Source organism: Xyrauchen texanus, chromosome 46 (genome assembly GCF_025860055.1).
Source record: "Xyrauchen texanus isolate HMW12.3.18 chromosome 46, RBS_HiC_50CHRs, whole genome shotgun sequence".
NCBI lineage: Eukaryota > Metazoa > Chordata > Actinopteri > Cypriniformes > Catostomidae > Xyrauchen > Xyrauchen texanus.
Genome location: NC_068321.1, coordinates 24,244,408 through 24,259,942, shown reverse-complemented (window position 1 = coordinate 24,259,942; position 15,535 = coordinate 24,244,408). Strand labels below are relative to the sequence as shown.

The window sequence follows — 15,535 nt, the reverse complement described above, 5'->3', positions numbered from 1 at the left end:
TATCATTTTTTTAGCTTGACAGTAACGAACATGACTAACACACAGTATCGGATTTGGATCGGGCTCGTCGGACGGATACCCGATCCATCTAAAAGATTAAATATCGGAGCCAATACCGATCCAGGTATCAGATCAGCGCATCCCTAAAAAGGAGTATCATGTTTTCAGCTGTCTTTGAGCACAAAGCGTGCCTGTGGAACACTGAGCTGCCTGCTCGTTGGTTTAACAAGGCATGTTGCCTGCACAGCTGGAGTCGCGCTGACTGCCCCCTACTGAATCAAGGTGGTACATCAACCTTGAATTTCTCCGAGTTTCATATAATTAATCGCACTAAATTAACGCATTTAATCGACAGTGCTAGTGATTAAAATTACGTTTTCGCTGTCATTACCAACAAAGGTGCACGTGAATCCATTTTGGTGTATTGCCATAAAAACAAATAATTTGAGTCGGAGCATGTGAACAGGTCCGACTTGTCATCTCTTAATTACAGTAATTCCAACATGACTTTGGTTTTAGTTGTAGTAATTCACTATTGTTTATTTCCTTCTATTCTCTCCTAGGCCTCCCGGACACCACAGTCAGCGTTCTGCTGCAAACGGTTTCTGCGTGTTCAATAACGTGGCCATTGCAGCACTTTATGCTCAGAAAAACTACAGCGTAAACAGGTGTTGATGTGCTGTACAGTTGTGCAATGGATTCAGATTTGCACTTGTAATAAGAACATTTTGTTGCATACGACGGCCCCACTTTGTATTAGATGCCTTTAACTTCTATGTACTAACATTAAAATATATACAATACAATGTAATTACAGTGTAAATACATTATGTTCTGCAAAATTCTCACAAAATTCACATTTGCTGCTACTGAGATTGAGGTACGAGGTTGGGTTAGGGTTAAGCATAAGGTTAAAAGTGTAACTACAGATATAAATAAATTCAGGTACTTTAAATGCAAGTACGATGCAACAACACGTGTACACATTAGGTGCATTTAATCAAACGCTTATGTAGATAGTAGTTAAAGATGGCTAATCTAAAGTGGGTCCCGTAAGATTTGGTTTACATCAATTTTGATCTTTTCCAGGATTTTGATAGTGGACTGGGATGTCCACCATGGACAGGGTGTCCAGTACTGCTTTGAGGAAGACCCAAGGTTAGACTGTCTTTTCTTCCGATGGACAGGACAATATGATAATATCGTTATATCATTTACATGACTGTCTTTTTTTTCTTAGTGTGCTTTATTTTTCTTGGCATCGATATGAGCATCAGACCTTTTGGCCCAATCTCCCAGAGTCAGACTACACCAGCATCGGGAAAGGCAAAGGATCCGGATTCAACATTAACCTCCCCTGGAACAAGGCAAATGAAAACACATTTCAAAACACACACCATTGAATCAACAAACAGAAATATGACAAGTTTCCAAACAAGTTTCCAAAAGCTTCCCCTCATTTTCCACTGGTTGGACAAATAGATAGTCCCGCCCATAAATCACACCATTGGTCGAGCCCATGTTGCTTAATTATGGTTTTTATCCACATTAAAGGAATAGTTCACCCAGAAATGTTTTTTATTCATTATTTGCTCACCCTCATGCCATCCCAGATGTGTCTGACTTTCTTTCATCTGCTGAACGCAAACAAATATCTACATATTTGTCTTGGCACATGTTTTACAACGGATGCCCTTCCTGACACAACCCCGTGGCTGGGGGACTCTCACTCACACACATATAGGGCAATTTAGAATCTCCAATTCACTTAACCTGCATGTTTTGGGCTTATGGGGGAAACCAGAGCACCCGGAGGAGACCCATGCAAACATGGTGAGAACATGCAAACGTTCTCACCAATGAAATGCAGCCGTTTTTGCATATCCCAACTAAGCTGGGGTCAGAGCGCAGTGTCAGCCATGAAACGGCGCCCCTGGAGCAGATAATAATAATAATAATAATAATAATAATAATACATTTTATTTATAATGCACTTTAAATTTCAACTAAATCTCAAAGTGCAGTAACAAAGAATTTAAACAATCATAAATATCACAAAATCAATAAATAGCAATAAAACACCACAAAGATAAAATAAAAATCATTAAAGTTAAAAGGCCTTTTGAAATAAAAATGTCTTTAGGCCCGATGGGGTCAAGGGCCTTGCTCAAGGGCCCAACAGTGGTATCTTGACGGCGTTGGGGCTTAAACCCCTGACCTTTCGGTCAGTAACCCAGAGCCTTAACCACTGAGCCACCACTGGCCCTATATGGCCCCTAAATGATCGTAGAATGGTTAATGCAGTGACACAGAGGATGAGACGCACTTATTTCTGTGGAGGGATAAAATGATTAAACAAAATTATGAGCATTAAAATAATGTATGAAAGTGAAGAAATTAAGACAGAAATATTTTACTATTGCATAATATAAAATAAAATAATATTAGATAATATAAATATAATACAAATATATATATTTTAATTATATTTATTTTTACAAAAAATTTAATATTTATTTTTAAATGAGTTCCAAAAACAACAGTGTATATGTCAAATAAATTGACCAAAACTAAAGTTGACCAAAAAAGAGAACATATTTTTATATTTAAAACCTTATTTTACACATTATCGTATAGTTTTAAAGCCTTAAAAGGAAAACATAAATCCCTATTTTATTATTTGATTTATATATTTGAAGTTGAATATGTAAAAATGACCTCTTGAGGTGTATGAAGCACACATGCACCTTTAGAAATATGACAGTTTACATGACAATATATCATGCAAGCCCTAAAATGGACAATTAATCATCATGATCGCAATTATTTGTCAGTCAAATTTCATATTCATGACAGCCCTAAATCTGGATGAGAAACAAATCAATATGTAAGTCCTTTTTGCTCTAAATCTCCACTTTCACTTTCACTTCCACATTCTTCTTTTGCTGTTTTTGTCAATTCACATTCTTCGTACATATCGCCACCTACTGGGCAGGGAGGAGAAATGATGAGAGAATTTTCATTTTTGGGTGAACTATCCCTTTAAGATGGGATAAGAAAAAGTATTTTAACATAGAAAATACAAATAAATACACATTTCCAAATTTTTGGTCTAACACTATTTTCTAATCGGGCAGGATTTATAAAGTGACGAGTAACATGACATGTTGTGGCGTCAACTGCAGTGAAATCTCATTAGTCCAAAATCCTTATTATCTGTCATTTATATATTTTGTTATCAGCATGTGAGTCACATGGCTTGTGTTTTTGTACATGCATGCTGATATAGTGTGTCCTGTTTCCTGCAGGTGGGGATGACGAACAGTGACTACCTCTCTGCCTTCTTCCACGTTCTTTTACCCGTCGCATACGAGGTGAGCGTTTGTTCTCCTGAGCAGCCAGAGGATTTCTGTGCCTGTTTGTTCAAGCCGATAAACCATTTTGCTTTTTCAGTTTGATCCAGAACTGGTTCTGGTGTGTGCCGGTTTTGATTCCGCCATTGGTGACCCAGAGGTAAGAGCACATCTCTTTTGTGTTCCACGGAAAAGAAAGTCGTAAGGGTTTATTTAAATGAGAAATATCCTTTTAAGCAGCTGTTCTGTTTTAGGGTGAAATGTGTGCCACCCCTGAGATCTTTGCCCACCTCACCCAACTCCTGATGCCCCTGGCTGCTGGCAAAATGTGTGTCGTCCTTGAGGTCAGTTGACATCATTTTCAGTCCCACTCTTGTTGTATTCATTTGCAGATTGCATAATTCGTCATCCGGTTTCTACTGGTCTGTTTCAACCCTTAAGGGAGGGTACAACCTCAAATCTTTGACCCAATCGGTTTGCCAGACCGTCCAGACCCTTCTTGGAGATCCGGCCCCTCGTCTGTCAGAACACAGTGCCCCTTGTGTTAGGTGAGTAGAGTGCAACAGTGCCACTAAACACTTTCTCAGCAGTGTTTTTCCTATTCATTTTTCCATAGAGATTCCATAAAACCCTTAATTTAAGAGTTCTAAGTCACGAACCAAACCAAGCAGCACTGAGGTGAATCACAACATCACAAACTTTGATTTGAAGCAAAAAGTATTTAAAGTCTTACGTAGTGTGGTCTTTCGCAGTGCTCTGGATTCTATTGCGAATGTCCGTACAGCTCATTCACCGTACTGGAGCTGTTTTAAACACTTAGGTAAATGTTTGTTACTCAATTGTACTTAAATGTATTTGCTTTTTTCCCTTTTCTTTAAAAAGCTTGTTTTACAATGGTTGGTGAAATAAAAGTTTTCTAACTTTGCAATATTGAGTGGATTACACTGAAACAAGTTTAGTTACTTGATTTAATTAATTTATTAAAAACTCAATTAAAATTCTGACATGGTTTAACACCCTCATGTTGTTCCTAATTCATATGATTTAATTTTTTCTGTGGAACACAAATAGAGATGTGAAGTCTAGTGGAAGGGGGGTTCTTTATTCAAAAAGTGGACCATTTTGTATTCAATTATGAGGTTCAAATACTTCATTTTGGTGACTTTTTATGCACTCATTTGTGCTGGATTAGCTTGTCTGCTGGTATCTTAACGAGCACGCTTTTTGATGCACTGAAAGTATTTACTACAATGCTGTCAAATTGCGTAACAAGTATAACAACCGTACCCTGTTTGGCGGTCTTTCTGAACATCAATACTCTGCATCATTGACGCTGCTGCCTGCTTTCTCTTCCGTCTCTCCTGCTGTTTTCACCCCATACTCACTATCCAGCTGGATGTCGTTGGCCTCACTGATTTAGCGCGGTAAAGTTTGAACACTGATTTAGCGCGGTAAAGTTTGAACACTGATTTAGCGCTGTAAAATTTAACGTTCAACATTTGGTTTCGCAGATGTAAGGGATCGTCTGAAAACTCCACTCACTACACTAAAACACAGATGTCCACTCAATCATTCAATTCACATGCAAGTTATACATGAAAAAAAAAAAACCTGTACAATAAATTTTCACATTCATAATGTTCTTATAACTTCCCAGAGGACAGATAGACACACTACAGGTGAGATTATTACAGTATCATCAATTATATAACTACAGAAATACATTTTAGAGGATAAAAGGACTTACTACTAAATCACTAAAATAAAAAAAATAAATAAAAAAATACTGCCTTTTTAAAATGAGGAAATATAATTTCGGTGAATTTTAATGATTTTTTTTCTATACAATTATTGATTTCTGTACTTATATAATTGATGATACTGTAATAATCTCACCTGTAGTGTGTGTGTCTGTCCTATGGGAAGTTATAAGAACATTATGAATGTGAAAATGTATTGTACAGGTTTTTTTTCATGTATAACTTGCACTTGAATTGACTTGAGTGGACATCTCCTGTGTTTTAGTGTAGTGAGTGGAGTTTTCAGACGGTCCCTTACATCTGCGAAACCGAATGTCAAACGTCAAACTAACTTTCCCGCGCTCACAGATTTAGCTATGAGTGCATAACGTCAGTTGCTGCTTATGTAACTCCTGTAAAGGATGATATTAATGAATACAAAAAAAACAAATTCTGGACCTCTGGGGGGTCGTTCGAACCAGGCAGAATGTTACTGATACTAAACATTCTGCCTAACATCTCCATTTGTGTTACACAGAGGAAAGAAAGTCATATGGGTATTAAAACATGAGGGTGAGTAAATGATAATAGAATTAAAATGTTGGGGTCTTTTGTCGTCCTGTTCTTGAAGACACTAATTCAGACAGGAGCATTAAACGTCGCAAACTGGAAGAGAAGAATGGTGGAGCGAAAGATGCAAAACCTTTACTGGAGACTGAAACCAAGAAGAAGATGGAGGATATTGTGTGGCCTGAACCCTTACCTAGATCATCACCTGCTCTGCGCACAGTTGTAGCTCCCCCTCCTGGTGTGGAGGTCGCACTGCCAGTGGGCTGCCAGGTTTTGGGGGAAATTTCCAAAAGTGCTTCTGATGTAGCACAAAAGATCAGGTTGGTAAAAGGGTATCAGATAGATGTCTGATATTAGAAAACATCAGAAAAAATGGTGTCACTCTTTTAGATAACGGCCACATTGCAACTACAGGCTGTGATGAATTGCTTAAAATCTTGATATTTTTCCCCCCTGACAGTGTCCATAATGTGTATCTATATTTTTTAAATCGGAGGAACAATCATTCCAACCAAACAGCCTTTCATTTCTGCGATGTATAACGCAGAAGAAGAATACTAGTAACAATCTAGTATGAATAGTAAAGGCATGCTTTTCCACACTGTTTTTCACTAAAGGAACGCAAGGACGCAATATACCAACTTTAATGCCATTTTTCCTACTTAAATCTGTGTGTGTGTGTGTGTGTGTGTGTGTGTGTGTGTGTGTGTGTGTGTGTGTGTGTGTGTGTGTATACACACACACACACACACACACACAGATATATATATACACACACACACACAGTTGAAGTCAGAAGTTTTGGCAAGTCGTTTAGGACATCTACAAATTTTTACAGACAGATCGTTTCTCTTTTAATTGACTATCACAATTCCAGTGGGTCAGAAGTTTACATACAGTAAGTTAACTGTGCCTTTAAGCAGTTTGGAAAATTTCAGAAAATTATGCCAAGCCTTTAGACAATTAGCCAATTAGCTTCTGATAGGCTAATTGGAGTCAATTGGAGGTGATCGTGTGGATATATTTTAAGGCCAACCTTCAAACTCAGTGCCTCTTTGCTTGACATCATGGGAAAATTAAAAGAAATCAGCCAAGACCTCAGAAAAAAAATTGTGGATCATCAGGAAGGAGACTCATTCTGTCTCCTAGAGATGAACGTAGTTGGCTGAGTCGAAAAGTGCAAGTCAATCCCAGAACAACAGCAAAGGACCTTGTGAAGATGCTGGAGGAAACTGGTAGACAAGTATCTATATCCACAGTAACATTAGTCCTATATTGACATAACCTGAAAGGCTGCTCGGAAGAACCACTGCTCCAAAATGGCATAAAAAAAGCCAGACTACAGTTTGCAAGTGCACATGGGGACAAAGATCTTAATTTTTGGAGAATTGTCCTCTGATCTAATGAAACAAATATTGAACTGTTTGGCCATAATGACCATCGTTATGTTTAGAGGAAAAAGGGTGAGGCTTGCAAGCCGAAGAACACCATCCCAACTGTGAAGCATGGGGGTGGCAGCATCATGTTGTGGGGGTGCTTTGCTGCAGGAGGGACTGGTGCACTTCACAAAATAGATGACATCTTGAGGAAGGAAAATAATGTTGATCTATTGAAGCAACATCTCAAGACATCAGCCAGGAAGTTAAAGCTCAGTCACAAATGGACAATGACCCCAAGCATACCTCCAAAGTTGTGGCAAAATGGCTTAAAAACAACAAAGTCAAGGTATTGGAGTGGCCATCACAAAGCCCTGACCTCAATCTGATAGACAGTTTGTGGGCAGAACTGAAAAAGCAGGTTAATCAATTTAAAGGCAATGATACCAAATATTAACAAATAGTATGAAAACTTCTGCCCCACTGGGAATGTGATGAAAGAAATAAAAGCTGAAATAAATAATTCTCTCGACTATTATTCTGACATTTCACATGCTTAAAATAAAGTAGTGATCCTATCTGACCTCAGACAGGGAATGTTTTCTATGATTAAATGTCAGGAATTGTGAAAAACTGAGTTTAAATGTGTTTGGCTAAAGTGTTTGTAAACATCTGACTTCAACTATATATATATATAATGTGAAACAAAAAAAGCTATTTCAGATCATTGTGGCATTCATTATGCGGCCCCGGTTGCTATTAAATTATAAATACATTAAATAAAAATGAATACAAATAAAAGGCACTTTTAATGTACCCCTGTTACTCTAGAGCATTGGTACCTACTCTAGAATAACGGGGGAATAAAATAAAGAAACATATTGGCAACTATCGGCACAGATTTTGGCACATAACCGATAGTTAAAAATCATTGCGAAATTCATGATGTTGCTTAAATTTAGATCGCCAGCAAAGTCATTATAATAATAATAAATAAGATATAATAATAAACAATAAATACCATTCAAATGTAATATAAATATAAATACAAAAAATATATAAAAATAAATATTATATTAAATATATACATTTAAATAAACATAAAAACAAAAGCCATTTCACATCATTGTGATGTTCGTTATGTTGCTTAATTGTGAATAATGAATCAAATATGTGTAAAAAATACATTTTTACACAATTTAAAAATATATAGATATATAAATAAAAAGCATAGCTTTCAAATCATTGCGATATTAATGATGTTGCTTACTTTTAAATAACAAGCAAAGTCATTGTGAATATATTGTGAATGTTCTAATTACAACCTTTAATTATTCCTTTCTTCCATTCCAAGAGATAAGCTTTTCCAAGACGCATCGGACCAAAAGATGCTCCAGCCCCTTGGAAATATCATTTCAGTTCTTGACCAAATGAAGAGTAAAGAGGTGAGTAAACAACAACAGGTTAATCAGTTGTTTTTGTATGTGCAGTATTTGTTAACACTGGACTGTGTAACATATTTTCAGGTGTGTAATGGATGCGTTCTGGTGCCCGACTTGAATGTGTCCGTACAATGTTCTGTTGAACATGCACTCACCAGCCTTGCTAAACGGTACAACACTTGCAGTCATACCAGAGTTACCTTTAAAAATGACCTTGAGAAGATTCTTAATTGCTTGCAAGTATGTGATACTGAAGGGAGTGCTTGTGATTTTAATGAAGGGTGCTGATTGTTTTTATTGGAGATGGAAAATTGCCAGTCGACACCACTGATGGGTGAGCAGAGTTATTTAATATCTTTTTTATGGCCTGTTTACCAATGGACCAGTTTCAAAGACTGTGATGATGTGTTTCTGTCTTATATAGCAGCATAAATCTAAGTTTAGATTTTCAGTTTCATTATTTCTCTCTAGGACGGCATTACTTGTGCAAATCTGCAGTGAAGAAGCGGAAGAAGAGAAGTCCGTCAACCACGTGTCATTGTGTCTAAGAATAGTGCGTTATCACACCTGATATTGAGCAATATTTATAAAAAAACAATATCTGTTACCATGAGGTCACTTTCAATTCTCGTTTCTCGCTAGGGGGAAAGTTTCACAGCAGGTTTCATGCAGATAGTGTTGGGTCTGCTTCTGCCCCTGGCTTATGAGTTTAACCCCTACCTGGTGCTGGGGGTTGTTGAGGAGGGTAAATGGAAAACTCTTTTGCCACCAGTCTGGGGTCACCTGATCAGTCTGCTTCAAGGCCTGGCACAGGGGCGAACGCTTGCCTTACTGCAGGTCAGACTCTTAACATGAAATTGGTCCCAAGGCATTTTTTGTGGTCTGCTTTCTTTCAAATTGTTCTTTCAAAGAGATTTTTAATGAAAAATTCCTGGTTCAATACAAGTAAAGCTCAAGCGACAGCATTTGTGGCATAATGTAGATCACCACAAAAATTATTTCTTATAAAAAGCAAATATCTGGGTTACAGATATAACTGAGACTTCTGTAATATGTGTCACTTTTGGATACCTAGCATCTACAGTGGAAAGAATAAGTATGTGAACCCTTTGGAATTGGCTGGTTTTCTGCATTTATTGCTCATAAAATCTCATCTTCATCAAAGTCACACGTATAGACAAACACAATGTGCTGAAGTAAACGACACCGAAGCAATTATAATCTTTCATATCTTTATAGATCACATCCCATTATACATTCACAGTGCTGTGGAAAAAGTAAGTGAACCCTTGGATTTAAAAACTGGTCAATCCTCCTTAGGCTGCAGTAACTTCAACCAAGTGTTTCCGGTAGCTGCGAATTAGACCTGATCAACGTTCAGAAGGAATTTTGGACCATTGTTCCTAACAGAAGTGCTTCAGCTTAATCATACTCTTAGGATATCTGGTTTGTACGGCTCTCTTGAGGTCATTCCACATCATCATTGGTTTAAGGTCTGGCTCTGACTGGGCCACTCCAAAAGGTACATTTTCTCTACTGTGCTTCAGCTGGCACATTATCCTGTAGGATATCTTAATAAACTTGGGATTTAATTTTTCCCTTGATGATGGCAAGCAGTCCAGGACCCGAAGCAGTAAAGCAGCCCCAAATCATGATGCTCCCTCCACTGTACTTCATTGTTGAGATTATGTTTTCATGTTGGTATGGGGTGCCCTTTTACACCCTACGTAGTGCTGTGTGTTCTTCCCGAACAATTGAATCTTAGTTTCATCAGTCCACAAAGCATTGTGAAGTGTCAAGGAGGTCTTTGGCAAATGTCAGGTGCGCAGCGATGATTTTGTTGGACAGCAGCGGCTTCCTTCGTGATGTCCTGCCATGAACACCATAGCTGATTACTGTTTTCTGTATATTAGGCTCATGAACAGAGATGTTAACATGTTCCAATGATTCTTTTTCTGTCTCTCTAGGGTTCTTTATTACCTCATTGATCATTCTGCGTTTGTGCCCTTTGAGTCATCTTTGAGTCATCTCACTTCTAGTGAGAGTATCCACAGTACTAAATCATCTCCATTTAAAGACTATTTGTGTAATTGTGGACAGATGAATATCTAAGCTCTTAGAGATCATTTTATAATCCTTTCCAGCTTTATGCAAAGCAACAATTCCTGATTATAGGTCTTCTGAGATCTCTTCTTGTGAATAGCAAATTAGACACGTTTGAGTGCTTTTTATAAGTCAAAGTAGCTCTAACCCACACCTCCAATCTCATTCATTAATTGAAAGCCAGGTTTCCAACTCCTGACTCCAATTAGCTTTTGTTAACGCCATTACACTATGGGGTTCACAAACTTTTTCCAACCCACACTGTGAATGTTTGAATGATGTATTCAATATGTACAAGAACAATACATTAGTGTGTTATTAGTTAAAACAGATTGTGTTTGTTCGTTATTGTAACTTAGATGAAGATCAAACCAGAGTTTAAGATAAATTTATACATGAATGCAGGAAATTTCAAAGGGTTCACATAATTTTTCTTGCCTCTGTATTTGCTTCTAGTACTTTAGTACGTAAATCATTATTTCTGTATGTCTTTAGGGGTATGACAAAGACCTGGTGGAGGTTACAGCTGCTGCCCTCTCTGGGGCCCCTGCCCCTGCTCTTGGGGCCCTGGGGCCCCCCAAACCTGAAGATTTTCAGGCAATGGAAAAGCAAAGACAGAGGCTGCAGAAACGGTGGGGTCTACTCCGATGCACAGGTACTGATCTTTCACCCAAAATACCAACAAAACCAATCAAAATGGAGTGATTAGTAAATCTAAATGAGAATATGTTCATAATTGTTCAAATACACAGTTCATGGTGACGTTGGTATAAGCCAGTTTTAAGCCTTCATGTAACGATACTACAGGCACAAATGTTTACAAAAATAATAATAATGTGTGTCTGCAGTTTCAGAAAGCTGATGGAAACTCCTGTGATGTCCTCTCTTCACTCCTTTTGTCCAGCTATGAGAAAATCATTAATTCTTTTGTCATTTTATACTTTTCTATGACATTAAAACAAACTTGCATTTGGCAGTGGATGGTTATTTTCTGACTTTGCTGTGTCTCTGTGTGTTTTTTTTTTTTTTTTTCATTTGAGAGTAAGGGTGTTTCTTAAGATGACTAATATGATATCCATTTCAACACTTTTCCATATATGACTAATATCACATAATAGGTCTGAAGAAAAAACCTTGTCATACTTCCTTTTTTTGGGGGGGCTATTAGAGTATATAAAGATATTTTTGGTCTGGTTTCTTTTAAATTCCCCTCAACCACAATCGACAAAGTAATGGTGAGTATAAATATTGCTAAATATTTAAATAAGTTGTATTTTAATACATTCTGATAATGCAAAGCATTGGTACTGTTCTGTTTTTTTTTTAAATGCACACATCTTAATGTAGAAGCTTGTTGAGTTGTGTTAATAATTCATGATCAATCTGAATGTCGTGATGTTTGTTCCTGGATCAGGGATTGCGGTATTTTAATTCATCCTACTGAAAATGTGGTGGGTGGGTTCGGTTGTGTGCGGTCAAGGAGTACTTGAACATTTGTAGCTGAAAATCTTTACTGTGGTACACAAATATGTTTTCCACCAGAGGACCCTTTACTGCTCAGAACTCCTAATCCTCCATTGATCCACATTCAAATTTCATGACGTTTTTTGTCTTATTGGAGTCATTTATATATTTTAATGTGTGGTGGTTTAAGTCTACTATTTCCATAAATGTCGGGATCTGAAATACTAATTAAATTCTGCCACATCAATTTCTAGAAAATTGTTCTCTAAAAATGTCTTATCCAGTAATCACAAATTACGGTGATTCGTCCATCCAGACCACCGATGAGAAAAGTAACAGTGACCAGATGACATTGCCTTCTCTTCGGCTACAGCAGCCGTTTTGACAACATCATTTGAAAAATAACACTACGAAACTTTAATAGCTTTTAAAGTGAAAATGCAGAGTATGCTTATATGATTGTTTCTCTATGTAAACGTATGCTATACAGACGTCTTTGACCTTTGTGTCAAAGATGTTTGTAGTGAAAAGTGCTTTATAAAAAATACTTGGCGCCGCATCTCGTTGCAGGTTGTGAATGGGGAAAAAAAAACAAACTTCAGTCAATCGTTGCTTGTATTAGCTTAATGCTAATCGATTAAGTAAAGTTATGACATCTCTTATAAATGTAGATCAAGTGGGGTTTATTCAGGTCTTAGCTATTTTTATAACATTAGGCGTTTCATTAATATCATGTGGTCAGTGGCGAATGATCAGACTCCGATTTCACTTGACACCGAAAAGGCGTTTGATATGGTAGAATGGGATTATCTTTTTAAGATTTTGGAAATATATGAGTTTGGGAGTATGTTTATTGGTTGGATCAAGTTACTTTATAGACACCCTGTAGCAGCAGTACAAACAAATGGATTAATTTCAGATTTTTTTACTCTGGATAGGGGCAACCGTCAGGGTTGCCCTCTTTCCCCATTATTGTTCTGTCTTGCCCTGGAACCATTAGCAGCCACAATAAGAAAGGAGGATGATTTTCCAGGGGTGATGGTGGGAGGTGTGGTGCATAAGCTTCTGCTTTACGCAGATTATATTTTATTATTTGTCTCTGACCCTACTAGATCAATGCCTTGCCTACACAGAATTATTAATTCCTGTTCCAAGTTCTCAGGATACAAAGTCAACTGGTCTGAAACCGAAGCTTTGTCTCTGACAGCATACTGTCTAGTAACGGCCTTCCAGTGGCCGTTACTGGACAGTGAGAGCATTGTGAAGTCCTTTAGAATGGCATGCGACCCAGTTTTCATTTTAGTAAGCCGCATAGGCCGATTGACAAAGGTGGGCTAGGCCTACCCAAGATTTTCTTTTATTATTATTATGCATTCGGTCTCAGATATTTGGCTCATTGGTCACTTCCACCTGAGAGAGCCCCTCCCTGGTTCTGTATTGAACAGGAAGTTCTTGCCACTATTTTGCCATTGCAAAGCCTTTCTATCAATCTGACTAGAGAACTTAAATCACACCCGGTTATTTCACATTTGCACTTGGTATGGACCAAGTGCAAATGTCCAGAGTGTTTAATTCAGACATTTATCTAAATGTTGCCTTGAGCTTGTGGCTCAACCCCAAACTCTGCATTAATAAGTCCCCTTTATGTTGGTCAGAGTGGATTGTGAGGGAGGTTAATACACTCAGTGACCTATATGAGAGTGGAGTGTTGAGATCCTTTGAAAATTTGGTTAGACATTTTGGTATCCCCAGATCTCTGTTTTTCATGTATCTACAGCTGGACCACTTGCTCTGTACTAGTTTTGGGAATAGCATACACCGCCCTTAAGCATAGATACTGATTACTGCTTTTGGAAAAGGTCATGATGCATCAGTGTATTACTCCTTGTTAATTCAGAGTCTGGGGGATGGAGCCTCAACCACTCTCAAAAGATTATGTGAGAAAGATTTAAACTTGGAATTAGAGGAGGGAAAATGGGTAAGGATTCTAAAAAACATAAAAACTGCATCTAGTCTAGTCTTGGTCTTAAAGACTCACCCACCTGCTGGTGATGCCAATCAGAGGACGAAGATATAACCCATGTCTTTTGGGGGTGTGTTGAGATACAGAAGTTTTGGCTAAAGGTTCAGATTTTGGTGGCACTCGGTATCATTTTTCCCCAGACTCTGTATCTTGGGCGATGGGGCGGTCATCGACATTGAAAGTAGACACATAACAAGTTGGGTCTTAACCAGTGTCATGGTCGCCAGGCAGATTAAGGGGCTGGAGCACCCTCTTTTCATGAGTAGTGCTCGGAGATGGGAAGGGTGGCGGCCTTTGAGGAAGGGGCATTTAGAAGAATGGGGAGGTACAACATGTTCATTGAGAAATGGGGCTGGTATTTGTCTTTTATGGGCCTGTGATTATTATTATTATATTTTTTTATTTGTTTATTTATCTATTTATTTTTTGTGCATGTGTGCATCTATATCATTTGAGACCACTGTGATGTTGTTGGGGTCAGGGTGGGATTGGGAAGGGGAGGGGTAATATTGGGGGTTAAAACGTATTCTGTGTATATATGTTTTGTTTTACTATGTTCATATATGTGAATCAATAAAAATTGTTAATCTGAAAAATAAAATGCAAAGTCTCTAAAGTAATAAAAATACTTTTTGAATGGAATACAGTTTATTACATATTTTAGTAACTGTATTCTATTACAGTTACAATTTAAATAATTGGTAATTAGAATACAGTTACATTCAAAATGTGTGTGTATATATATATATATATAGATCAGTGTGAAGCAGGGGCGGAGCCAGGAGCTTTTCAAAGGGGTGGCCAGGCAGGGGCAAGCGATCCATCTGTGGTGGCACAGAAATGCTCGGGCAGCATTTTTATATGGGGGGTTGACTGGATACAATGACACCCGGGATTGAGAGATGCGGCGACCTTTGTGTGTACGCATGTTAAGTTTAGTTTGTACATTTGTACAGAGATGATTTCACCTCTAAATAACTAAATTATGCTAAAAAAATGACCAAAAAATGAATAAAAAGCAATTGCAAGTGGGGTGGCCAGGCTTCGGTCCATGGTGGCAACGGCCACCCCTGGCCACCCCCCTAGCTCCGCCATTGGTGTGAAGAAGTAATCCAAAGTATTTAGAATACATTTTTGACCTTGTGTAATCTAACGGAAATCTGTAGTGGAATACATTTTCAAAAGTAACCCCCCAACCCTATATATATATATATATATATATATATATATATATATATATATATAAATACAAACTATTTTGAGTGCATGTTTACATAAAAACAACTGGGGAAAGACCGTGCAGATGGCTGCATTAACGTGTTTGGTGTGAACGGCCCCTAAAAAGTTAAAATATTAAGTAAAAAGTAGAACGGACCAATCAGATGCAACTTCAGGACCACTAAGCCCCTCCCATTTATGAACCCCCTCTTTCATATTAATTGCCATTCTACCCACTTCTTGTTCT

At 37.8% G+C, this 15,535-nt stretch overlaps 1 protein-coding gene across 2 annotated transcripts in view; it reads left to right on the top strand.

Moving 5' to 3' along the window:
- The window catches only part of LOC127638478 (von Willebrand factor A domain-containing protein 5A-like), a 34,590-nt gene extending 20,065 nt beyond the window's left edge, over window positions 1-14,525 (top strand). Inside the window, exons 25-40 of one of the 2 annotated variants that reach the window (XM_052120022.1) lie at window positions 564-668; window positions 1,090-1,158; window positions 1,241-1,367; window positions 3,309-3,374; window positions 3,454-3,513; window positions 3,608-3,697; window positions 3,795-3,901; window positions 4,106-4,173; window positions 5,724-5,982; window positions 8,393-8,483; window positions 8,565-8,650; window positions 8,761-8,814; window positions 8,952-9,033; window positions 9,123-9,317; window positions 11,079-11,238; window positions 11,432-14,525. In XM_052120022.1, coding sequence (XP_051975982.1) covers window positions 564-668; window positions 1,090-1,158; window positions 1,241-1,367; window positions 3,309-3,374; window positions 3,454-3,513; window positions 3,608-3,697; window positions 3,795-3,901; window positions 4,106-4,173; window positions 5,724-5,982; window positions 8,393-8,483; window positions 8,565-8,650; window positions 8,761-8,814; window positions 8,952-9,033; window positions 9,123-9,317; window positions 11,079-11,238; window positions 11,432-11,445 — 1,633 coding nt within the window. In that variant the 3' untranslated portion in view covers window positions 11,446-14,525. Of the gene's footprint in view, window positions 1-563; window positions 669-1,089; window positions 1,159-1,240; window positions 1,368-3,308; window positions 3,375-3,453; window positions 3,514-3,607; window positions 3,698-3,794; window positions 3,902-4,105; window positions 4,174-5,723; window positions 5,983-8,392; window positions 8,484-8,564; window positions 8,651-8,760; window positions 8,815-8,951; window positions 9,034-9,122; window positions 9,318-11,078; window positions 11,239-11,431 lie in introns of those variants that run through there. The other variant, XM_052120023.1, reaches the window with a different exon arrangement.
- Window positions 14,526-15,535: the final 1,010 nt, after the last annotated feature.